The following is a 26,207-nucleotide window of genomic DNA, read 5'->3' on the forward strand; positions in this document are numbered from 1 at the left end:
ATAAGTTATATTTATGAAAAAAGTGGAAGTCAAATTGAAAATATAACATCATATTTTTAATTCATGCTGTTGCATCAAAAAAGTCCACTTTTGAGGCACTAAAATGGGCATATCTCTTGACTGACAACTCCAATTGAGCTCTAGGTTAGACCGAATCGAAGGGAAAAGTAAAAGGCATGACATGAGCAAAACCAAAGGACAAAAAATCAACAAACGCAAACTCAAAAGCAAAGAATGGATGATGAAGGCTTCAAAAATCAAGCAAAGGCTTGACAGGAACAAAACAAAAAAGACTTGATGAAGGCCTTCAATAAAAAGATTTGATATACGAATTGGAATGGATTGATCAATGAATATTAATCAACTGAATATCAAATTCAAGTTTAGAGAAATGCGAAACTAGCTTGAAAAAGTTTCGTGCTGTTACCAACATTTTGTGGTGACAAAATGTAGGACAACGGTACTATCGTCATGTCCAAGCAAATTGCTGAGGCATTAAACCTTCAATATGAGCCCTTGAATAAAGGTGTAATGCAACTTGATGGAAATCGAGTCCAGAGCGTATGGATTATCAAAAGGCTTCCATTCACCCTGTATGCTTGTTCAAGTATCTTGATATTACAAGAAGTGCTTGTAATAGACATCTCCATTGCTTTCAGGCTTTGTCTCTCTCGTGATTTCATGGCTAGGATAGACGAGTACCTCTCCTTGGATTGGTCGCATCTTTATCGTAAGGAATAAGCATGGAGCTAAGCTCAAAATTGTCTTTGAAACTTTAAATACAGAGCATGTGGTGTTCGTGGCTTTGACCAATTACGAGTCCTGAGAAGCGCATCTTGAGGAGCTTCTTGAAAATGAGATCCCCGATTATGAAGCAACTGGGGAGGTGCTTTTGAATGATTATGCCAATGCTAGTTAGTTAGCAAACTATCACTCCATTGGTGTTGGTACCTATGTGATCTATGAAGATCAAGTTATTCCGCAGGTGACCAAAGATATTACAACCGAGGTCAAAGACAACAGGAACAAAAGCTCTACTCTCTTGACTCTACACCTTGATTGTGGTCGGTGTAAGAAAGGTTCCGGTACGGGTTTTTGTCTAGCTTCTCCTACTAGCAAAAGAACTTTGAGATCTTTCCACTTCTTGTTCCCCTGTTCAAATAATGAAGAAGAATAAGGACGTCTCATCCATGGGATGAACCTTGTAGAGTGAATAAGAATCAAGGAATTGAAAGTGCTCAGAGACTCTGAGTTAGTGGTTCACCAAGTACGAAATATGGCTATTGCCGAGCATGTGCACATGTGCTCCTATTGCCATTGAGTGTGGGAATTAACGGAATGAATGTTGTTGCAGATAGCCTAGCTTCTGTTCACTCCAGTTTCAACCTTGCTTCTGACTTTCTGAAGAATAAGCATGCTGTCTGTGTGATTGTAAGGCCACCCGTGCTTGATAATGATCAAAAGTGGCAGGTTTTTGAAAGTGATCAACATATTGCTTCTTTTTTAAAACATTCAAGGGAACTCGCCCATCAATTGCAGCGAAAAAATGTGGAAGCTTGTGAGGTTCAAGTTATTCAATTGAGAGGAAACAAGCTCCCTAGAGGGTTGATTACTCTATAGAACATCTTTGATTGCGATGATACCAACACCGACATAATGGAGTTCACAACTAATGAATACAATTATAGCGACCTGGAGGTTGGAGAAGGGAAAGTGCTCAAGGTTGAGAACAATGTTCCTCAATATGATTGTAACTAGCTAATAGAGTAATGCAAAAAATACAAAGGTGTGATCGTGTGGTTGTATAATGATCTCAGAGGCTACGATCCATTAGTTAGAAGGAACCAAGCAGGTCCAACAAATGTAAATGCCTGTGAATCCCAAAATCGAGTCTGTAATGGCTCAGGAATTGACAAAGCTTGCTGATTCTTGTATCATTTACCCCATAAAGCACAACACGTGGGTGTCTAATCTGGTTATTGTTTGAAAGAACGTAGATATCCACCAGTAAGTAGACTTTCGTGATTTGAACAGAGCGTCCTTGAAGGATCATTAGTGCTTGCCATCTATGGAATTGATTCCGCTGTCTATTGTTGGGTCAGAGATGTTTTCTCTCCTAGACGGATTCTTAGGGTACATCCAGGTGCTTGTGAAGGAGGAAGATTAGTACAAAATAATGTTCACCACTAAGTGGCCAAGTGGGGAACATTCACATAAAAAAGTATACATTTTGGCTTATCAAATGTTGGCGCAACTTTCAAACACACAATGGACATTGCTTTCAAGGACCTCATCAATAAGATCATCCTGACCTACTTGATGATCTTAGTGTGTTTTCTATGTCTTCTATGGAGCATTTCTGTCATTTGGAACTTGTACTCAAAAAATGTTAGGAGTTAGGCATTTCTTTGAATCCAAAGAAATGCATGTTCAGAGTCTCTTAGGGCAAACTACTTAGGCGCATAGTATCAAAAGACAATGTGACAATTGATCCTGATTGAGTTAGATCCATTAGAGAGCTGTCATTGTTGGTAAACAAAAAGGGAGTACAATATTTCCTTGGAAAGGTTAATTTTGTTAGAAAATTCATCACTAACTTTGTTAGATCGGTGAATACTATCATGCAAATGCTGAAAAAATGATTTCTAGTTCAAATGGACTCTGGAAGCAAGGGAAGGTTTTGGGAAGATAAAAGAGGCTATTCCATCCGTACCTGTTTGATTTATTGAGTGATTTCATAATGTATGTCTACATGAGTAATTTCAGCATTGCCACGTTCTTAGCACATAAGGACAAAGAAGGTACATGCGAGCACCCAATTGCTTTCTACTCCATGATTCTAAAGGGTTATGAAACTAAATACAATTTTGTGGAAAAGCAAGCTTTTGCAATTGTGAAAGGCTTAGAGGCACTTCATTGCCTCCAACAAAACAACAATCTTCGTTGCACACCCTATTGTCCGTGAGTACATAATGGAAGGCTAGATTACTAAAAAAGAGGCTAATTTGATTTTCAAGATAATGGAATATGACATTGATTTGAGACCCACCAAGGTAATCTGGGGCAAGGGGCTATGTGAATACATAGCTTAGGAAGCAAGTATCCTTATATAAAAAGCTCTAGTTGAGACTTGTTGGGTGGCTGAAAGAAAGGAGTTTAGGCAAAGCAGAAGATGTCGTCCTTATCTCCCTGCAAACAAGAGGAGATACTACAAATTGTAAAATGTTGGTTTCCTTTTGATCGATGGCATTTTGTTTATAAGAAATTTTGTTGGTGTCCTCCACTATGAAGAGAAGCAAGAGCAAAGAGGCTCCTAAGTGAGTTTCATAATTGTGCAGATGAAGTGCATTTCTCAGTATAGACTACCAACATGAAGATAACTCGTCTATGATACTTTTGGCCTTCTCTTTTCAATGATTCACACGCTTTAGTCTGCAATGTGATGAATGCCAATTTTATATTGACAATAGAAGGAACTTGGCCATGCCTTCACATCTAATTGTGGTAGATCAACCTTTCACACAATGGGGTGTAGGCTTCAATGATAAATCTGACATTAAGCGTTGGACATAAGTGGATCCTCATTGCTATTTTCTCCCTCACCAAGTGGATGAAAGTAGCCCCGTTGAAGAATGCAACTGAAAGAGAGATTCTAAATTTCTTAGATGAGATAGTTGCTTGTTTTGGTACGCAGAAGGCCATTATCTCTAATAATGCCAAAGCTTTCCTAGGTTCTCAGCTATTTGAGTTTGTGCTTCACAATAGCAGCTTCTTGAAGACTTCTCCAATTATTATCCTCAAGGTAACAGCCTCGTGGATTCTACAAATAAAAATTTAGTTTGCTTGGTCAAGCGGATAGGAGCTGAAGATAGCTTGAATGACACAAGCATTTGTAGAGTGCCCAATGGGCCAATTGCATCACACCGAAACTAATCTTGAAAGTTTTACCTTTTGAACTTGTGTGCGGGAAAGACACTATATTTCCCATTTCTATGAAGTTCTTGACGTTGCAATTACTGAAAGCTGTTGAGCTTGAAGAAAATTCCCTCGTAGAGGTTAGACTAGGGGAGTTGTTGGAGTTGCAAGAGAAGTGGGAGAAAGCTTTTGCTGCTATGAATACCAGACAATATGTAGTGAAGCGGTTAGATAAGAAGAAATTTGATCCCGTGTCAAACAAGGCGACCTAGTGTTGAAGTACAATAAGCACATAGCTAAACCTGGGTAGCATGCAAAGTTTGCTAGCTTATGGGAAGGCCTTTTTTGCATTGCAGCGTGCGAACAACACAATGCTTCCAAGCTCAAAAGCATGGATGGTGAACCTCTCGGGGTCTTAGTTAATGGAATCCATCTCAAGCATTATCATTGATTCCTTAGGCCAAAGCTGTATATATGTATATATTGGCGTGTTTTCTTTCAGAGTGTGTTTCGATAAAGCTTAAGGGATTGGTTCTTGTTAAGCGAGGCTTTTGGTTTTCAAAGTTCTTGTTCTTTTTCCAAAGTCGACAAAATCTCGTGGAGATTTGGGAATTTTCAAGTGATGACGCTTTTCATAAGCGGTTTCTTTCGTGGTTCTTTGTTGAGGGCCATGTACTTGTTATACATTTTGTGTTTCCTTGTAACTCACCAGAGCTTTAATAATGCATCTTTAAGTTGGTGAACGATTATTTAGGAAAATTTGGCTTTATGTTGAAGGTGACACAAGATTTTAGAAAGATGAGCTGGCAACGTGTGTGTATTTAAATGCATTAGTTTGCTTGAGTGGGGTTAACGACATTAACTGGTGGAGCATGTATACATTGCATCTTGAAAGGACTTTTAATGTCTTAAGGATTGTAAAGATTGCTCATAGGTATGCATTACGAAGCTTGTCATTGAAGATTAAAGAAAATTGAACACATAGCTTTTGTAGAGTTCTAGCAGATTTGAGCATGGAGAGCTTTGAGCATTTGAAGTTAGTTTCGAGCAAATTGAGCACATTAAGTCTTTGTAACATTTTAGACACACCAAAAACACAAGAAAAATGGTGATAGATATAGGCGCAACAAGCATCTCTATGGAGGCTGTTGGATCCCACGGTTATGTTGACATATCTAATGATGTATCTTACGCAGGCCATGCGATGGCGCTGAAACGTGTTTATGCCAGGACAGACAAGTGACAAAGGCTTGACCAAGAATGTGTCAGTTCTGGTAGATGTTCTTGAAGAAGTTTATGAACTTGACCTACAAAAACAAACCAATACTCAATAGAAGGGAGTTTATCAATGGATGCTGGCCAACACAAATAAGCCGGAATCTATTTGCACTTCCATCGGGTTTTTGAAATGTGGCCTTACTCAATACGTGATGCCAAAGGTTCCACATTACCCAGAGTTCATCCAACTCTTTGCAGTTGATTTCGATGTAGAGTGGCATCGTCTACGACTTAGAGTTGAGGGTGATTATTAGCCCTAAAGCTATTCGTGATGTATTATGCATTCCTCCACCCGTACCTTGCATTGAAGTATTTGACAAAGAAGGGTTGGGGGCATATTGGAGCATGAGGCGGGATGCTCAAGGCTTTTATAACAATTGCTTCGGCAAAGACCCAAAGAATGAAGCCTCACCAAAGTTTTCTTTGGGAATCAAGGGTTTTGTTCATGATGATATGCAATATGTGTGCTCTATGCTAGATCATTTTTCCGGTTTTGACCATGACTATAACATTGATCACTTTCAAATGGGTATGGTTTTTAAACTCCAAAAGTAAAGAGAGCCCTGTTGTATGATTTTGCCAAGGATTTGGCTCAAGAAATCATTTCCCAACTAACTTGTTTCAGCCAAAAGTTCACTTACCACTTCTTGTCTTTCCTGTTACATGTGTTTTTGCATTCGTTGGGTGTGTAATGGGCCTTTCCACCCTTGATGCTGATGGCAAGAGGTTTTTGTGACCATGTGGATGCACATTCCGTTGGCTGCGCATGATTTTCACACCTCCCGAGGTTTCTTGGTTCTTGTGGTGTGTAGATTTGAGGTATGGAATGTCAGATCACCCCCACGTTTCATTGATGTTCAGATGAGCAAGATAACCATTTTCCAGCCAAAGTGCAAATGGTTATGCGAGGCAGATTTTTCTATGATAAGAGTGCATTGTTTTACTGAGGAACCAATCCGCTTACCAGTTTTCATTTCAAACCACACTCTAGCCCTAGAGATGATGTGACAATTGGTAACTATAGAACTTTGCGACATAGGGAAGCACGACTAAAAATAATACAAGGGCAAAGGACTCTAGTAGGGCCACTTACGTTAGACAGAAAAAAATGATGTTGAGGGTGTTTTGAATTTAAAACTTCTTCAAATTGGTTTCTTGTTGATTGGTGATAAGTGGGGTTTTTATCCGATGACTGCCTATTTAGTAGGAAGAATGCCATAAGGCATGTAGCTTGTGAGTATTGGGATACTCGCATAAGCCCAAAGTTAGAGAACTTGGCCCTTTACATTGATCTCACGCAGGTGCCCACGGATTAGTGTCCTCCATGACACAAGTTTTAAAAGTCATCTTAGGATGTAGATCTATCCAAGAAGATTCCAATCAACATGCAACACATGTTGGATGATGAAGATTGGTCAGAGGAGAACAATTGGCCTTCTGGATTTACTAGGAAGTCATGCAAATGTAGACTGATATCGACATTCATTCTTTGGATGAGTAGTTTGAAAGAATTTGGAAGGCCCCACATACAAATGATGAGCCTGCAAGTCTAAAGCATCCCCCACCTCTGGACAAAATTGATTCAACTGAGGCAATTGACATTCCTACTACCTGTGAAGGTTATAACTCCTACCCAGCTTGTATAGGTTTCAATGACCTTTGGTGCAGTGACAAGGTCAAGAACTCAAGGTGGTAAGAAGGGAACCTACATCCTCCTCATTCACAACTACTGTTTCACCCTTGCCATCAAAGAAGCAAAAAGTTGACATTGGCCCAAGAGGTGCCTTTGTATCATTTCTTTCCATTTCTATGCCAATCGCGACTTCAGTTTAAGTAGGTTTCACCCTCTTCTCAACACTCAGTCTCTCATTTCTTTTGTTGCACCTGTCATTGCTTCCACTTTGCCTTCCATTGTGCCTCCTATGCCCCTTCCACCTCTACTTAAACTAGCACTGTAGCAAGCGTGGCCACAATTTCCACATTCACAATGGCATTGATTGCACCCATTGCATCGGTCAACTCCCTGCTTAGTTTGTTTCCCACACTTGCGATGACTAGATAATTAAACTTTGACACTACTTCTCTGGTGTTCTAAAGGTCAATACCCTCCATTTTGCCTTTGGTTACATCAGGGGTAGCTTCCACTTCTGCCCAACTTCCTCCAACTTTGTAAGGCATCCCTCTATTTTCTCCTACTACCATGACTCTACCGCTACAAACCCAAGTGCTGAAGTCTATCCCTTACGCACTTCCATCTAGAGTACTATTTGTTGAGCAGTATGCCCTCTCTTCCCTAGACTTGCAACAATAGTTTGATTTTGGGAAGATGGCCTCGTCTCGGTGAGCCGAGAAGAGGAAGGCAAGGATGCATTAAAGCCCTTTGAGCCCAGGGTGCGATCAACACCTATTGTTTGCATTCCTACAACCCAAAGTAATAGAATTAGTGGACAAGATGACAACATATGATTATATAGTTCATGATGTGGGTGTCAATCTTAGTTTTGCATAGTTGGAAGATATGGCGGTGCTTGCCGAGGATGTGTAGAAGATTGTGTCTTCCAAATACGTGAAAAGATAAAACCACCACAAAGATGGATAAAGTCAAGGTTGTAATTGATTGTCTCACCATCAAAGAAAAATCTTTGGAGGTAAAAATCACGTAGCTCAAAGTGTCCACGCAAAAGGAGTAAGATACACCGCAATTGTAGGTCTAGGATGCAACAACAAAGCTGCAAGAAGAGTTGTAGGAGAAGTGTGAAGCTTTGGAGAGGCTTATTGAAAAAGAGTCCGAGCTAGCTCAATTACAACCTAGTCTGTAAAACACAACGCAACTCTAGAACGAGTCAAGGCTATAATTGACTGTCTCACCATCGAAGAAAAATCTTTGGAGGCAAAAATCACGCAACTCAAAGTGTTTATGCAAAAGGAATAGGATGCACTGCCATTGTAGGTCTAGGGCACAACAACAAAGCTGCAGCAAGAGCAGTAGGAGAATACTGAAGCTTTGGAGAGGCTTATTGAAAAAGAATCCAAGCTAGCTCAATTACAACCTAGTTTCTAAAACACAACACAAGTCTAGGATGAAGTAAAAGGATTAATAGAGGAAAAGGAACATGTTGAAAAGGAGCTGAGCTCCTTGCAAACATTCCTCGCACAAGAGTAGAGGTCTAAGGAGAGTTAGCTTAAAGATTTTAATGACAAGCTGGTAGAAGTGGAAGAATGCAAGCGCAAGCTGGAGGAAGCTCTAACAAGGGAAAAAGAGAACCTAGCTTTGACAAATGAGCAATTACAGGAGCACAGTGTGGAGATGGGTGACTTATGGCTGAATGTAAGCAATGTGGAGCAAAACGAAAAGACTTTGACAAAGAAGGTAGTCAAGAAAGAAGTAGAAAAAATAATGCTAGCGCAAAGCTCCCAAGCTATCCCTCCCATTGAACCTTTCCCCATTTTAAAAGGCATCCTTTCATGAAGTGCGCGAAAATAAAGCAATTTATTTTGTTCTTTCCAACCCACTTTTAGATTATTGAGTGAGGCTCATTCTTTGTCTGCCAAGGTGAAACCCATCCTTGAGCATTTCTTTGGTTTTGTAATGCCCAAGATTTAGAGTGCTTAGTCTTTTGTGAGGTGGATATACATAGCCTTAGACGAAGAGGCAACTAATGCAGGATTTGGGGATTGAAAGGATTGGATTTTATTGATCAACGCAATAATTAAATGCCATATGTTGACTCCACAAACTTAGATAGCTTTGACCAACTTAGAATGCACTGTAGAGAAGGCAAAGTGGCGTTTTTAAAGAATTGGAGGAACATGGTTTGCTATACTCTTTCCATTTGGATGAGTCCATAATGTAGCCGAAGGTGGTAGTCTCAAGAGTTGAGCAACAGTTAAACAAGTTTGAGTTGCAAACATTTTGCGCGACCCTTGAGGCAAACTATTTTGGGAGGATGATCTATTAGCTGTTTGAATGCAGACCCTTCTTGAGTCTGATTTTGGTGACATTGGTTGCATATCTTTCCGAGAGCTAATGGAATCAGATTAGGAATATCAGTCCTTAAAGGTTTGGTCTTTGTCCACAAAGATGATTAGCAACCGCTGCAGAAGGCCATTAACGATATCCTCAGTGCTGGTTCATAGGCTGTCATTTTGGAAACTAGTGATTAGGGTTCTAATCTCGCAGGTAGGATTCCCCCAAGAGTCACCAGATTACGAACTCATTTTTCACCTAGGTGTGCTAATTTATTTTTGCCTTATTTTAGCCCTTTGCGGCTTTAATTTTGAAGGAGCAACATGGGTATTGCCATCTGTCAGCATGATGTTGTTTCAGAGTGACATTCTTTCTTTGTTTTGCTAAAGGCCCTGCCTGAGTGCCACGTGTCCTTTGAGTGCTTACAACATATATTTTTTGATGATGAGCCCAAGCTTGTCCTAAGCTCTACACGTGGATGTCTGGCAGGCTTTTGAGGAAATTCCTTTTTGGTAAAGAGCCAACTTCAGTGCCAGAGTGCCTGCATATCACTATTCTTTGCACCGAGATACCTTTTGATGGTGGGTTTGACATTTTCTAAAGGTGGTACATGTGGATGTCTTGCACATGTTTTGGGAACTTAAGCTTTTGGCTTGAAGGAGCTTCAGTACCAGAGTGCCACATGTCTCTTTTTTGCAACTGAAAATCTTCATGCATCTAGCATCTGTGAACTCAGTTTGCTTTCTATTGTGTGTGTGACATTTAAGGAATTTTTTGTGTTTTTGGTGTGCAAAGGTGGTTGCAGAGCAAACAGAAAGATATGATTTTTGCTAACAGATCAGGAACCAATTGTCATGTTTCCAGACCAGCGATGGAGATTTCATCTTCTCAGTTCCATGGAGCTCGCCACGCATCATTCTTTGAACTGTTTGCTGTTGGATGTAATCATGGCTGTTTTCAAAGCTAGTATATATGGCCAAATCATGTAATTAGAACGAGACTTATTACTGCAAGCCTTTAAATTGTAGTGTGCTTTTGACATACCAATATATCAATTGTGCTATCAGCCCTTTGGACTCTTTTGTGATTCATTTGTTTCATGAATGTTTTATGTACTATTATTGGCTTCAATATATGCATAGGTGATTATTATTGAGTGGATTATGCTATCAGCTTCTCTGTTTTGTAATAGTCATTATATGCTTTTCTTTATGTCTGATGTTTGAATAGTTGTTCTTAGATCTGTGATTGTTCCACATTTGTATTTGACCCAGGGTTTGCCTTGATATTCCATCTTTTGAAATAGCCTATGCATTTGGTTTATTTGAAGTATTCTAAAGTTTGACGTATTGCTTTAATAGTTTGGTATCCTTTTTCCCTTCTACTTCAACATGAAATGAAGAGCCAACTTCTAAAATTCTGAAGGTTGCTCAGTGAAAAGCACTAGGTCCTACATTCACTGAAGCTTCCCATAGGTTGTGTACCTAAGAGCAATTTTAGGTGTCAACAGGAGCTATAGAAGCAATATCACCAATAGTCTTACAAGAGGATTGTTATGTGATGAGACAGGCTCCTTATAAAGAAGAGGCTAAGAAGGACAAAGCAAGCCTCAACTGAAAACTCAAAATTGAAGAAGAAGTACTATCATCCGTGTTTATGGGGAGGTCTGCATGGGGTTAAAGCAAGCTCGCCAACAATTAAAGAAGAGGAAGTTGTTGGGTAGTAGGAAATATGGGAAGAGTTTCATGGAGTCAGATTGAGATAGAGGTTGGGGCTTGGTGGAGTTTATGCCTAGGAGCAAAACGGGGAAGTCTCTTGTGTTTAGATGGAGGATGCTGATGTGCTGGAGGTTTTGGAATAGGAACTAGTAGTAGCTACATTAGGATTGGGTCAGAGGGGTAGTGGATTGGAAGGATGAAGAATGGATGTAGGTTTGGGGTGAGGGGGTGGTGCTTTGTTTTTATTATTGCATTAGGAGGTTGGGCAATTAGTTTCTATGTAGAATAGAGGGAGGAGGAACTAGCGATGGGAGCAGAAGGGGAGGAAGTGGAGTAAGTGGAAGATGTGTCATGAAAGCAGGGGATAAGTGGCTTATGAGGACATGCAATGAGTTTACGATTGCTGGAATGGATGCTCGTTTGCTGTCCTTCCAAAGATTTATACAACCAGCTGAGAGTGTTATTACATTCATATGATGGGTTTGTAGGTTTAATGATGAAAGAATCTATGGCAGAACATTCATATGTAGGTGACATAATCACATGTCTTGCTAATGTTTAGCTTTTTAGGTATACCTCCCTGTTTGGAAAGAGTGGAGTTTATGAGTTCATTGTATAGTATAATGCAGTCAAAAACATTTTTCCACATGATATAATATTTTATTAATAGAAGATAATATTTAACAAATCGTCTCAAATCTGAGTAATATAGCCTTTGTGATGATCTTATAAAATGTGTTAAAACATGCAATTGGAAGGAAGTCAGTGATGTTGTGGGCCTTGGATATTCTGGGAATGAAAATGAGAACTGTACCATTGAATTCCTTAATAATCTTCTTGGAGTTGTATGAACTTTGATTCATTGTGGAATCCATGAAAAGTAGTGTAGCTGAATCAGTTTGGCTGTGGGGTTTTATCCTTCTCCATGGAAAAAGAAACCTTTGTTTCAGCCTTTCGGAATGGTGTTTTAAGGGACTGGTTTGTTGGAATTCTGGCTGCAAATTTTATACACAAGGTTGCTCTTCTATATTTTGTTCAGTAAGACATATTACAAATTTAGAGAACTTTCCTCCCCTATATTATAAGTAAGTTCTATAACTACTCCCTTAAATAGATAAGCATGGGATAACAAACACTGATGGAAATAAACAGATCTTGTAAGAAATAATTATTGTATGTTTTCTAAAGACTAAGAAACCTAGATATGGGAATACGAATAATGTAATACTCCTAACATGATTGCATGCCTCTCAGATCAGTCTTGGAATGTAATTAAGAAGATACAATTTAGCCGTGAACATGTTTCGGAAAACAAGTATACAACTTTTTAACAGATTTTGGTGGCAGAAGTTGACACTTCACTAGTCATCAATCTAACGAGAGGCATCCATTCAGTTGATTTGTCTTCTTACCACATTTGACTGATGCAAGAAGTGGGTATTCCTGTCCTCTTCTTGTAGCCAAGGATCCTCATTGTCTCCACAAATAGACTCTTGCATAAAGCCTCGGCGAATCTCTCTGGAATTTCTGGATACTTCCTATGAGACGAGTAGTAATTTTATCACGAATCTTCAAAGAGCACGAAAGAGGAGTAATCTCATATTGTTGACTGTTATAAGAAACAAGGAACTAACGTTTTGATTTTATCTGTGCCAGTATTTGAATGGCTATTAAGGAATAAAATGAATAAAAAAGTTTAAAAGCACTTAAAGTAAAAAGCCAAATGAACTTGAAACGTTTCAAAATATAAGATGCGTTGAGTTTTCAATGTCATTCTGTTGATCCTATAATCCATCTAATAATCATTGATTCATTACATTCTAATTTGTTTAAATTTTTTTATTCTCTCAATATTAATGAAATAACAATGTGCAAACAAGCTTGAGAAATATTGATTACAAATGTCAAAATTACAGAATGGCAATGCTTAAATGTGATGTGCCAAAAATAACTTTTTGTTGAGTGTCTCAATTGGAATGAATGAAACACACATCTCCATGCTCTTTTTTGTCTATGATATAGAGTTATTAATGATTAGAAGTGATCGGATATCAAGGGAATAGGAATACTTTTTAGCACCCTTACACTATTGGGAAGAATGCATAAGAAAACATTGTTTGTTAACAATTATTTTATAAAAATTGAAAGAAAATTATCCATAAGATGTGTATGACTCTATAGTATCATCATATGTACAAGAGGAATATTTCATGTGAAATGAAATGCCAACTGGTTCATGTGGAAGGGATTGACATCCACTTGGCTACACTTTGGTCTATCATTTTGATCTCTAATACATGGTATCTTAATCTGTCCTTTTCATCTACATTACAGCTTGGAGATGTGTAGCTTTCACATCTCACCATCAATATAGCCAAGTTCATATGAGTAATATTTCATGCATGAAACAAATCTACCTACAATTGACATGTCTCTTTTAGATGGACAGTAAACATCAGCATCATGATAATGTTTCACATTGATGGCAATATTGGTGACAATGGCCTAGATGTTGAGGTGTCATCATGTCGCTTCCTTTAACTTATTAGGAATCCAAAGATGGTTACTCAGTACCATTTTAAATTCGTAGGTATTGATAGGAATTTGATGCTCTTCGAAGTCCACTTTGCAGATCCTTTGTCGTTAGACAAGTCTTCAATTGGATGTTGCTCTTTGATGACTTTCCTGGTGAATTGTAAAGCCCTTCCTTTGCCCAACTGCATCAAATGATGGAGCACCACAAGGTCTGTGGTGGAAAAATGTTCACAATGTGTGTTATAAAGAAGTAAAAACAAAATCGTGGCCCCAAACCCCTCAATCACTAAAAAAATTATAGCCTATGACTGAGGTTCTATTCCTTATCATGGCATGATTGGTGGACCAATCTAGTGCTTGCTTAATTTTTTTGTTTACCCTAATGCCTATGCAGTTTTTAGCTGAGACACATTGCACATTCAAACTTATGACTTTTCTGTTTTGAATTTTTCAGTTTATCATGTCTGCCATAACATCCTTGCCCTTGTGCACATCATTTGACGATCTGTGCCATGTTGTTAGAAAACCGGGTGTTCCCAAAAAAAATCACTTTGTGGGTTGGGAAGAGGACAATATTCAATAATCTATGTGGAGTAGCTCCATAAGTGAACTTGATTATCCCATTTTCTACTTCCTATCATGTACAGTGATGTTGGACTTGTATTTGCTAGGTGGCTGTGGGAATTAATGTGCTACAGTAAGTACAGCAAGAAGCTCATTTTTGCTTATTGAAGAGCTCATGACAATTCTTGAGTTGAAAGTCTCGAGGGCTTATACCAAAAAGCTAAGTTACTGATTCGTCCTGGCATATGGTGGATGCAGAAGCTGGTGCGTGCGATGCTGGATGTGACCGGAAGCCCTGTGGATGCTTCCCGGAAGCTCTCCACAGGCTTCAAATTTCTGCGCAAATTTCTTCAAAATGTAATCTGCTGAAGTCAGTAATTCACAGACAGCGATATGCAGATGAAGTTACCTGTTCGCCACACACAGGCCTGTCCCAGTTTGCTAATCCAAACGCTAATCTGATATAAATTCATATACAGCCCAATGGAGTTCTTCAACCCCTGATGATGTAGTGTCAATCACAGAAGACCAGGGCATTAGAATGTTGTCCAAATTAGGCGCCAAAACAAGTCCAAGCGCTGGGAAGTCGGGCATCCTAAAACTATGTCAGTCAATCACAAAATACGGGTGCACCAATTGCAGGAGAAGATGGTGCTCACTACCAAATAATTATACACCAGTTTGTCATGGGAAGATTGATGCCTAGGGCAAGATTCTAGGCACCCGACTCAGAGCCAAATCACACAATTTGAACAAGCAATTCGATACCTAAATTTGCAAGTTGAATATTAACAGTATTGCAGATAAAAATGTGTCTAGCCACAAATATTCTGGGCGTCCACTGACAGGATTCACAATATCAAATCCTGAAACAAGTTGCACACAGTAACAGTCCAATTCAATACCTTTTTCCTTCACAATCTGAATCGTTCCGGTGCCACAGGTTGTATCCCAGCCGGAAATGTAAATAACATTCCAAATTCAGAGATGGAAGTCATCAATTTCCTCTTATATATATAGACACACACACACACGTGCATCCATACATATCTGCACCCCCCCAAAAAAAAATCCTGCACCCGCTTCCCACATCCGCTTCCAGATCCGCATCCGAATCGGTAACTTAGCCAAAAAGGATTGATTCTTATGTGCCGTGGGAGGATTTCTGTTATCGTTAATGCCTGCAGCTTTGATCATGTCATTTTCAATAAGGCTTTGTACATTATTTTTAAGGCTTGTGCATGACTGAGTAAAATTACCCTTATGTTTGTGGTAGTTGTCGTATGTTTGGTCAGTATATATTCTAGGAAGTGATTTATTGGTGTCTAATAGAAACAACACGGGTAGTGTAATCAAGTTAGCACTCAATAAGATTTGAAGAACATCATCCATTGATTATTGAAGCGTAGTAAATTTGCTAGGGGTATCAGGTTAAATGAAGGAAAAATAGAAGTAGCGGCAACTTGGTTAACATTTTTCTTTCCTAAAGTGGCCATTCTCCTTTTAGGACAATCCACAATGGGCTTGTTCCCTACTGGTTTCATGTAGGCTTCTGATATGCTCTCTTTCTGTGACTCCCCATCTTGTTTACACGGGGTGCACTAAGAAGGTTTTCCTTCTTCTGCATTCACCAGCACCATACTGTCAGCTTCTATGTCTTTCTCATCTTGTATTTATTGCTGGAAACACTACACCACTAAGGTCATTTGCAAGCGACTCTTCCTGTGCTAATTCCAACTTAGCTATGCCCACTTTATGGTTACTGCATGTTTTTTCCTTCATCAAGTGTCCTCCAATGTATTTTTCTATGCATAATTATTTGCTGTATTACGTTAGTTCTATTCTCTTTTCATTTTTTCCTAATTTTGGACGTGCATCTTGGATTTGCTTTTCTCAACTCTTTTTTAGTTCCTTTTACTCTTGGTTTCACAGGGAAGATGATTGTTGATTCCAGCAAAGACTAGTATAGGATTAGATGTTGGCCTCTTACTCATGAATATTATCTAAAGTAAATGGTAATAATTCTGATTATGGTATGCTTGCTGATTGTCCCTGGATGATATCTCGACTTGGGATGGTACAATTGATCGTGCTTGGATATATGCCAGTTACATTGACATCTAGCTGGTGGAAAGTGATACACGTACTCTAAAATGGCATAGAAATGGCTCAATATAATTGGTTCTGAAAAATGGCATACATGTATAGAGAAGGGAGAGGGGCGCATACACATAAGGATAAATAGGTATAGATTTATTGAAAGAGGCAGTAGGATACACCTGCACCTTGACATATTTTATTTTTAAAACTCGTATAATGTATATGCACATGTTGACTATTCTTATGTTCCTTTAGTTCTCTATGTTCTTTAAAATTACCATGTGGAGGGCTTTCTTTAGTTGAATCCCATAATTTATTCAATTTTATCCACTTTATTTGGACAAGTGCATGTTTTCTCCTTTTCCATAATAATTTAGTTGAATGGTCAATGATTAAATAATTTTACTTCCCATTTTTACACAGGTAAATATGATTTGGGGGGAGCTTGCTTCAAAGTTCCCAGAGCTACTAAAAGAGAGAAAATCGGGGGTAGTTGCATCTTTAATTGCTGCTTGCCGCCGTTTTCATACACATGAGCGTGAGGTGGGTATTTAGTAATAATATTTTTGTAGAAATTGCTTTTATGAATCTGTGTATTCGATAGCATGAAGTGCTGCTAAGATGATGCTCAAGTATAGACTTCTCACATCTCCCTATGTTGCACTCATAGAAGATATTTAAAGTGTGTTTATTCCTCATAGAAAATTCGTAGTTTCCATTATTGTAAAATATTTATTCCTTTGTCAGTTTCACTCTGTTGATGGTTCAGACACAGGATTCAGTTTGGCTGTAAGCTGATTTTTTTCCCTGGGTTTTGATGTACACAGTAAATGCTAAATTGGGAACATAGGTAGTAATTTGGAATTAATGTTAATTGTCAAAATTTAAATGTTAAAGATAGACAAAAATGGTTTAAACTTTAAACTATATATTAGTGCAGTCGCACATGGAAAATTAATACAAGTCAATAATCATTATATTACTTTTCGTTGAGAGCACCAATATCTGTGGAAGTTTGTTAGAACTACAAGCAGTCCTTGTGCCACTCCTAGTAGCTCTGCCATGTTAGTTTTGGTTTAACAGCCTAATATTCTTCTACTTAGGTGAGGATGAGGGGCACAAAGTTGCTGCGCAAGACTTACATGGTAGAGCAAATGGAAGTGGCACACACACATACACAAAGTTGCTGCACAAGACTTATATGGTAGAGCAAATGGAAGTGGCACACACCCACAAACAGAGACACGCACAGAAACACACACACACACACACACACACACAAAGTTGCTGCACAAGACTTACATGGTAGGTCAAATGGAAGTGGCGTGCGCACAGACAAACACAGACACAGACACACATACATGCACACACACACCGTTGCACGAATGCACGCACGCGCACACATCCACACCCATGCATGCATGCACACACACACACACACACACACACACAAGCATAGCTTGTACAAAGTGTACCATAGATTGAAAACTTGTGGGACTCGATACATATTCGGGAAGACTCACAATTCTTGTGACTTTCCAAGTCAAATCACCATGGAGTCTTGAGCCGAGTCCTGGTGAATCCATTCAAGGGACTCATGAGATTTTAGCAGGACTCATGAGTTTTTTAGCAGGACTCATGAGTCTTGATGGACTAAGGGCGCTTGCTAGAAACACTGAATCAGATTTAGAACACACTTTTTCATTTTTCCTTATTTCAGTCACTCATTATTGGTCAAAATAGGTCTGAGGTGTGGTTAGGGTTTTAAAAAGTTGAGAAAACAAGATCAAAGTGGCAAAAGAGAGCTAGGTAAGTGATTTTGGTTCTTTCTTTATTTTCATTTCCATCAATGAAATGAAGGAAATGGATGAAATGGAAGAGGACAAAGATGAGGACTTAGATCTTGAAGAAGAATCAACTCATCATTTTGATGCTACAGCACCTACTATGAGTTACCTTAGGATAGGAAAGAGGAAGATGTAGACTTGAGTTGGCTTTTTTCTTATTTGGCCATATTGTTATATGTAAGTCTGTAAACATTGATAAACTTATATGCTGTAATCATACATTTTAAAGTTTGAAACTATGGGTATGAATGACGGAATTTCAATTGTAGTGTTTGGAGATTATATGACGTGTAATGTTTCAGTTATGGTTCTTATGTTCTCTAAATTCATTTTTTTTTGTAAAACTATAGTTCTCTTTTTTGCTGGGTCCCGAGGAGTTCAAGTCCTATTTTGGGTTTTTGAGTCCGCAACGAAGTGTACAATATTAAATGCAAAATTGGGAACACAACTTATAATTGATTTTTTCAATGTCAATCATCAAATCATAAATGTTAAAGATGAATCAAAATGGCTTAAACTATATATTAGTGTAGCTAAACATGTAAAATCAGTATAATAAATAATAATTGTATTGCTCTATTTTGAGAGCATTAGTGTCACAAGTTTGTTGAGGTTTGTAAGAACTACGATTAGTCCTAGTGCCACTCTCACTAACTCTATCATATAAGTGTTCCTCATCTTTGACTGATTGAGGAAAGATGCATCAAAGTCTGGATGCGTAGGGGATATATTTCCATTGTCTCATCAGCCCTTCATGTTCCACTTGCTTGTTTGAGAGGCAACATAACTTAAAATGCAATGTGCATATACACCAAATCCTTGAGCATTTTGAATGTTTTTGAAGCCAACCAATTCATAAATAGGGTGTGGAGATTCCACTACATTGTTCCCAACTTCTGGCTTTCTGTCATGGCCATTTTTATAACATATATGGTGAAAATTGATGAAATTGTTAAAAATCATATGAACAGAAATACAAAATTCGTGATTGCATAAAAGTATCCTTAAATAACAAATTACAAGCCAAAATTCACTAAAAATAGCAAAACTAAAAATAGTGGACGAAAACACTAAAAATATTTGAATCTAAATACAGAACCTAAGATGACCATAAATGTAATAAATTTCAATACCTTCCCTTAATGGTCATCATACTACCCTACAAAAGACTATACATGTCTTGTGGTCACAATTTCTTTAGAACATTCTACTATTGCTGAGACCCTCCCTGGATCTACAAAATGTTAATGACCAAGAGTAGCCTATAAAAAATAGAGAAGGTGGTCCTCTTCTTCAGATAGGTTTGCAATGAGAGAGTAGAGCTTGCCACTGACTCTTCCATTGACCATCTCAAAGACTGCAAAACAACTGACCATAATTCATCATAGGTACATCCAACTTGATGTTAGATAATGGAACTATACTTCCTCGCAAACAGAGACACTGAGAACAACTGTGTAACCCTCCAAACTATTGTAGATGAGAAGGATGCCCCAAAATGGATTGCAAAATACTATGATTTCAAGAGTATAAAGCATAATTTTTCGGAAAAAATTGGTGAAATACCTGAAACAACATCCCACATGAACTTCATGTATTACAAAAACTAGAAACAAATTTTGAGGAGAAAATTTGACCAAAATCAAACATGATTTTTGAGGTAAAAAATCAATCAAAACCAAACATAAGAAGAGATGCAAATCAAAGAATATAGATCGTAGAATATGGAAATCCGTTATTGAGGAAAAATAGTAAAACCCAACTAATATTTTTAAGGAAAAGTTTATGAAAACCCATCAAATAATTTTCAAGGAAAAATTATTAAAACCCTCCTATAATATGAGTTGATGAAAAGGTATAGGAGACCACCTCCATGTCATCTGAATATGGAGTAGTTGGGGCCTTCTGCTGATTCCCTTCATGTGAAGATTGTGCGACTACCAACCGTTTCCTACAATCTTTCTTCATGTGGCCAAGCTTGTGACAATAATTGCACTGGACACTCTTCTTCTTTGAAGATGTCAGAGGTTCACCTAATCCTTTCTGCTAAGAGAACTTAGAGGTTCCCTTGTTCTTGTTTGAGGCTTGCATTAAATTGGCTACCTTTTCAGAAGAGAAGGAACTATCACGACGTCGAATTTTTTGCTTCCATTTATCCTGATGTAGAAGCTTGATGCAGAGATCAGAGAATGTTAGGGTGCACTAGTAGAAGTGATATTGAGCGTCTCTATGAATTGCTTGTAGGATCAAGGCACACTTTTAAGTGTGATCACTACCATATCTTCTTACTCCATCTTGTAGCCAATAGCCTCTACATGGTCATGTAGGTCCTTGAATTTTGTAAGATGTGCTTGGAGAGGGGTGTTCTCATTTATCATGATAGAAAACAACATATTTTGCAGAAAGTGACCCTTGTCAGACGTCTCATAAAGATCCTTCAAGATATCCCTAATTTCATTAGTTGTTATTATTGGAAGACACCTGAGGGAGCTGATCATCTATAACTAAGAGTTTGATCAACATGGCAACTTGATTATGTTCATCTCGTTTATCCTGATCTGGCTGAGCTTGAGTAGGATATATCAAGAGAACGACTTGAATAATGTTATCATATGCCACTTTTAAGTGTTGTAATTGTGACCATTAAACCACCAACTGTCTTCCAACATAATGTTGGTCAAAGATGCCATTGGTGAAATGAAGGTTGTTGATCAACCTGATGAAGGCACAAAAATTGAGACAGATGCAGCACTAAACTGCAAAACGTAACACGTTGGAAAAATACTCAAATAAAAAATTATATTGTAACTATCTTGCAAAAATAGAAAAACATCAAAATAAAAATTCTTTTATTATTATTTTTTTCCTAAAATATTGTAAAAGAGAACAAGAAACCCTAGATTGGTTTAAGGTTATAAAACCCAAAATAGATGACCCAGTTGGCAGATTAGGGTTTCAAAAAAAATATATAAGAATTTCCAAAAATCACCATAGAATTAAAAAATAAAATTTAGATGGCGAAATATAATCTCAAAATATGCGAGTATAGTGATGAAAATATTTCAAGCCAAAAATTGGTAAAACACTAGTGTTGGGGTATGTTAGGATGAGTTTTCGGGACAAGAGGACAAAGGGCCTCAATTTTGGGACGGTAAGGGGACAACAATGGTGGGTGACTGGGTGGGTGGGGGGAGGGTGATGCAGAGCCACACCTTGGAAAGCTCAGGAGGAATACTCACTCAACTGAGTTACTTCAAGGGGCACGACATCAATCAGCCGGGATCGAACTCGAACCAAACTCAAGATTGGATTAATCAGAATATATAAATCTCCATAGTTTATCTTCACCCGTACACCAAGATCTTTAACCCGGAATGTCCTCAAAGAAAATATATTTGCACTTTGACAAGAGAGACCAAGATCGAATTGCTGCCAAACTCCATAGTCGATTATCTATATCCTTTCTAAGGCAAAAACTGAAACTTTCTCTATTACCCAAATTCGAATGCCTCTCTTACATAGCCAACCGGCTTATTTAAAACTGATTCTCCTTTTCTAATAAAAGGATGAGAAACGTTTTTTCGTCTTCTATCCAAGAAAAGGATAAGAATCCGAAAACCACCCACTACCTATTATTGGAATCTGACAATCATGCAGTAGGCCACATGTTTTTTTCCGTCTTCTATCCAAGAAAAGGATAAGAATCCGAAACTGCCTACTACCTATTATTGGAATCTGACAATCATTAAAACTATTCTAATTTAAAGAATCTACACCCGGTCCTAGGTGGCTATATCTGGAGAGCTCATCTAACTGCTACTCTAGGTATGCCACCACATGTAGGATGTTTATTGAAAACATTAAATTTAAAATACACAAAACATAAACCTTTCTTATTCTATTTCCCACTCTGCTACTGCAGCAGAGGGGCCAGGGGGGCGGGGGGGAGGGGGGGGGGGATGGTTTGCGTGGGGGCAGGGTGAGGGCTATATACTATACCTAGAGAACTTGAAATGATGTTTCAGCATGACATACCAAATTGAAATACTTGAACATAATAAAATTGCATCATTAAGTAGAACCATTGAATATTCAACATAGTAACACAGTACATATCAAAAAGTAATATTCAAAAATTAAAGTTCAAATAGAAACTCAAGCATCCGTCCCAACAGCAATGTTATTGTAGTGGTGGAGGTGGGGATAATTGGGTACTCTACATACCAAGTGCGGGGACGTATCAAGGATGGGTATTTTGAGGTGTGGGGGGTGTCACTCCTTGGGTTTCATTGCAAAAAAAAACAAAAAAATCTATCTTAAAGAAATCGTGGTGAACTGTGTTGAGAACGCTACTTGTAGATAAAAAAATTGATGGTAAAAAATATGAGGCCTAGTGGTGATAGGAACATAATCTAAATCAAAAAATCGTTGTGGTGACTGATAGACATGAATTGTGGGGATTGAAGTCGTGGAAGCAAAGGTCTGATGATGTAATGTTCTTGCTGCTAACTTTTGCTCAGGACAGTTAATACTTGCAAAAAAAATGTTAGTACCAACAATAATAATTGTAAATATAATGCTCTACTATCTATCCTAATCCCAGACCTTAAAGACATTTCTAGATTGGGATTACTAACCCTCCTAAGGATCTCCGGGTCCTGAAAGATGTAATATCGATTCTAGTATTATGCTCGCTTACTTCTTTGTCTTCTCTTGAATGCTTCCTCTAAGACTCTTCTTGGAAGCTGTAACCCCTTTCCACGACCCTTGTCACATATGCATATGTTGACATCAACGAGATATTTCAACCATGATGATTGTTTCATCCTTACTCACATTGGTCAAATGGAGACCTATAGGTGTTCAATCTGAAGTCTTATGAAATTAAGACAATTTTCTTTTTCCATATAGTGAATACAATCATGTCATAGTCGGGGCCATGGCAGTCTGCCCTTCTTGAGATTTGCTTGTGCTTGAGCTAAGTTAGTTTTCAATGATTTATTTGTTACTAGGTGGATCTTGCTCAACCCTTAGTGTTTATGGTGCCAATTAGCTTCCGTTGCACAACTTTGTTATTATCTTTGTTGCAATTTCGAGTAGAATATGTTTTGATATGTAAGTTAGATATCTTAATAATTGTTTATCCTCCTTGTAAAGGAATGTCAAATAATCATCACTCAGTAAATTCATTTCTCTCTTGTCATAAATTGGGATACATTTGGTTGTTGTAAATATAGATGTTTCTTTGAATTGAAAGAAGGGTGAATTTTTCATATATTGAGGACTAGAAGTATGACTCAAATCTATATAATGCCTCTATGAAGAGGTTTTCCCTTCATTTGTTAGAGGAACTTTAGGGATCCTATGAAGGGGTTTCAAGTTGACATGTCATTGTTGAGATCAACTGTTTGTTAATCTAAATGTGCCCCTTAACATTGAAGGCTCTTTGTTAATTTGGTGATTCTTCTACATCACATTTTATCCCTTTGCTTGAGTTTTCTTTTTTGTTGTTTCATGCTTCCTTGCTGGCTAATGCTTTTATATTGCGTTCTTGGCTTTGTTTCGACACGCATGCGCATGCGCACACACACATATCAACTTTCATTTTTATTTGCATGTGAAGCATAAATATTTTCTTAGAAGCTCTTACTTGCTTAAGAACATGTTAACGCTACCAAATTTTTGTACGTTTGTAACATAAGTTTTTGATTCAAAGTTTTTCTTGGTAATCTCTAGGGGGAATGTTCTTTTATGCCATCTTTCTCATGGAATAGTTTATCTTTTGATGTCATATTTTTATAGTAATATTTTTCCTTTGCTTTGCTGGTATCAAGTTGTGGGGCTTTTAGGACAGCATCTTGTAGAGTGGTAGGATCAAAGGCACTTACTAGGCCCCAAATGTATCCTGATAGCCTTTCAATTACGAATTCTCAATGGTTAGAGTATGCAAAGACTCTTTATGAGAGACCGGAGAACGAAGTTTCACTTCCCACAACCAACAATTTGGATGAACTTTTTTTGATGAAGACATTACTCTAGGGATAAGGAGATTAGCAAGTGGAAAAACTCAAGATATTGATGGGCTGCAGGCTGAATTTCTAAAGTGGGGGACAGATTTGTTGACTCTACACATTAGGAACATTTTTAACATGGTCACGCAAGGTTGCTTTCCCACAGAGTGGACCATCAGTGTAGTTATTCCTCTCCATAAGAGTGGGGATGTCAACAACCCTTCCAACTACCGCATCATCATGGTAAACCCACTATTAAGCAAACTCTACGGGAGTATGGTAGAGTAGAGAATCAGGGGATGGGCAGAAAAAGAAGGGAAAAGAGCTATGGGACAGGCAGGTTTCAGACCAAAACATTCCACCATTGATCACTGCATTACCCTAAGGTTTCTCATAGAAAAAATGTGGGATAAACAAGGGGACGAGGCTTTTTGCTGCTTTGTTGACTTTAAGAAAGCTTTCGACATTGTCCCTAGGGATAAGTTATGGAATAGAATGGAAGAATTAGAGCTCCCAATAGAGTTTAGAGTGTTGTTTATAAACTTTACGAACAGGTTAAAGCAAAAATCAGAACCAAAGTGGGCATGTCAGAATGCTTTGGCAATGACATAGGGGTCAAATAGGGATGTCCGTTATCGCCTACCTTGTTTGGCCTCTATATTGACAAGTTAGAGGAATGGCTAAACAAAGCCAATGGAGAGGGAATTCAGTTGGCTGATTATGTGATCAGATTGCTTTTATATGACGATGACCTTATTCTCATTGCTAAAACAGCACAAGGGTTGAGAGAACATTTGAAGAACTTAGAAACCTTTTGCACGGAGGTAAGGATGGAGGTCAACACTTCTAAGACCAAGATCATGGTCTTCTCCTTGAGGAAGAGAAAACAACAATGCACTTTAATAATTAATGACAAAGCACTAGAAATTGTAGAAGAATACAAGTATTTGGGCATATATTTCCATTACCAGCTTAGTTGGGAAACATGCAGATCAAAAAGGATACAAGGAGGATGGAAGGCATCTTATCTTCTTCAAAACAGGTGTAGGACAGCAGAGTTATGGGATTGGAAGACTAAGAAAACCTTCTTTGGGTTGCTGGTGATACCAGTTATTTTATATGGCAGCAAGGTATGGGGGAGCAGCGTATCAAACCATAAATGGCGACAAATTGAAAGGATTCAGAAACACTTCATTACAACTAATCTCAGAATCAAATCCACAGTCCCATATGAGATTATTTTAGCAGAGGCGGGCATGTTCCTGGTGGAGGCCTCGGCAATTGTTAGATTGTTGAGTTATCTAAAGAAGGTGAGTAAAATGGATGCACATTGCTGGCCTAGTAGGGTGGATGACAGAGAACTGGCTCGTTGGAAGAAGACATGGAAGAAACAAAATGAAAAATGGTTCAATAAGTGGAACATTGACTACCAAGAATGCTCGGAAAACAATTCTAATATAAAAAAGTGGGTGGTAGGAAAAGTCAGATCTGTCATGTGGGAAAACCAGTTAGGTAGAAAAAAAGCCTATTATGTCAAAGAATTTAATCCCACATGCGAACATGACGACAAAGAATATTTAGGAGCTGAGATCAAATGAAAGGAAAAAATCCTAATTGCTCAATTGAGATCTGGTTCCCACTATTTGAGATGTGAAACTGGTAGATGGAAGGTCCCTAAGGAAGAGTGGGAGGACAGAATTTGTAGATTTTACAATGGGGGTGTGGTGGAAATAGAGTGGCACTATCTGAAGGATTCTACGGCGTACAAAGACATTTGCAGCCAACACAAAGAAATGTTAAAAGTGAACAACATAAAAGACCTTTTCAAAGGACCAAGACTCCTCAAGGGGGCCATTTTACTTATGCAGATTCACAATTGGAGAAATTGCATCAGATTGACTAGGAGTTTTATGTGGGTCCCTTAGGCTTATTGCCTCATGGACGTCATTAAAAATCTTTCATTCATTCATTCAATAGGCAGGTGACTGTTTTCAATTATTCCGGGAACCATGATAGAGAGCTTTTGGAATTGTGTCACATAATCTTCCACAGTTTTTTCTTGCCTTCTTAATCAGGATAGTTCTTTGAAATACCTCTCAGGGTATTTTTGATCAAATCTCTCAATGAGTTTGTCAGTTAAGTCATCATAGGATGTTATGTTTTGATGGCCCTATGTTATCAATCCATGGTGCCACCTATTGGTTCCCAAATCAACATATCTGCTCAATCCTAAAGACTAGTCACTTTCTTATGCTTAGACCCAGGGTTGGAC

At 38.3% G+C, this 26,207-nt stretch overlaps 1 protein-coding gene across 2 annotated transcripts in view; it reads left to right on the top strand.

Annotated features, from left to right (window-relative positions):
• The window catches only part of PUM23 (pumilio 23), a 110,834-nt gene that overhangs the window by 39,486 nt on the left and 45,141 nt on the right, over positions 1-26,207 (top strand). For both annotated transcript variants that reach the window (XM_089800506.1, XM_089800507.1), the window contains one exon: positions 16,501-16,620. In XM_089800506.1, coding sequence (XP_089656632.1) covers positions 16,501-16,620 — 120 coding nt within the window. The remainder of the gene's footprint in view (positions 1-16,500; positions 16,621-26,207) is intronic.

The sequence above is a fragment of the Cupressus sempervirens genome, chromosome 9, assembly GCF_028749045.1.
Source record: "Cupressus sempervirens isolate cs-2001-9-10 chromosome 9, ASM2874904v1, whole genome shotgun sequence".
Lineage (NCBI taxonomy): Eukaryota > Viridiplantae > Streptophyta > Pinopsida > Cupressales > Cupressaceae > Cupressus > Cupressus sempervirens.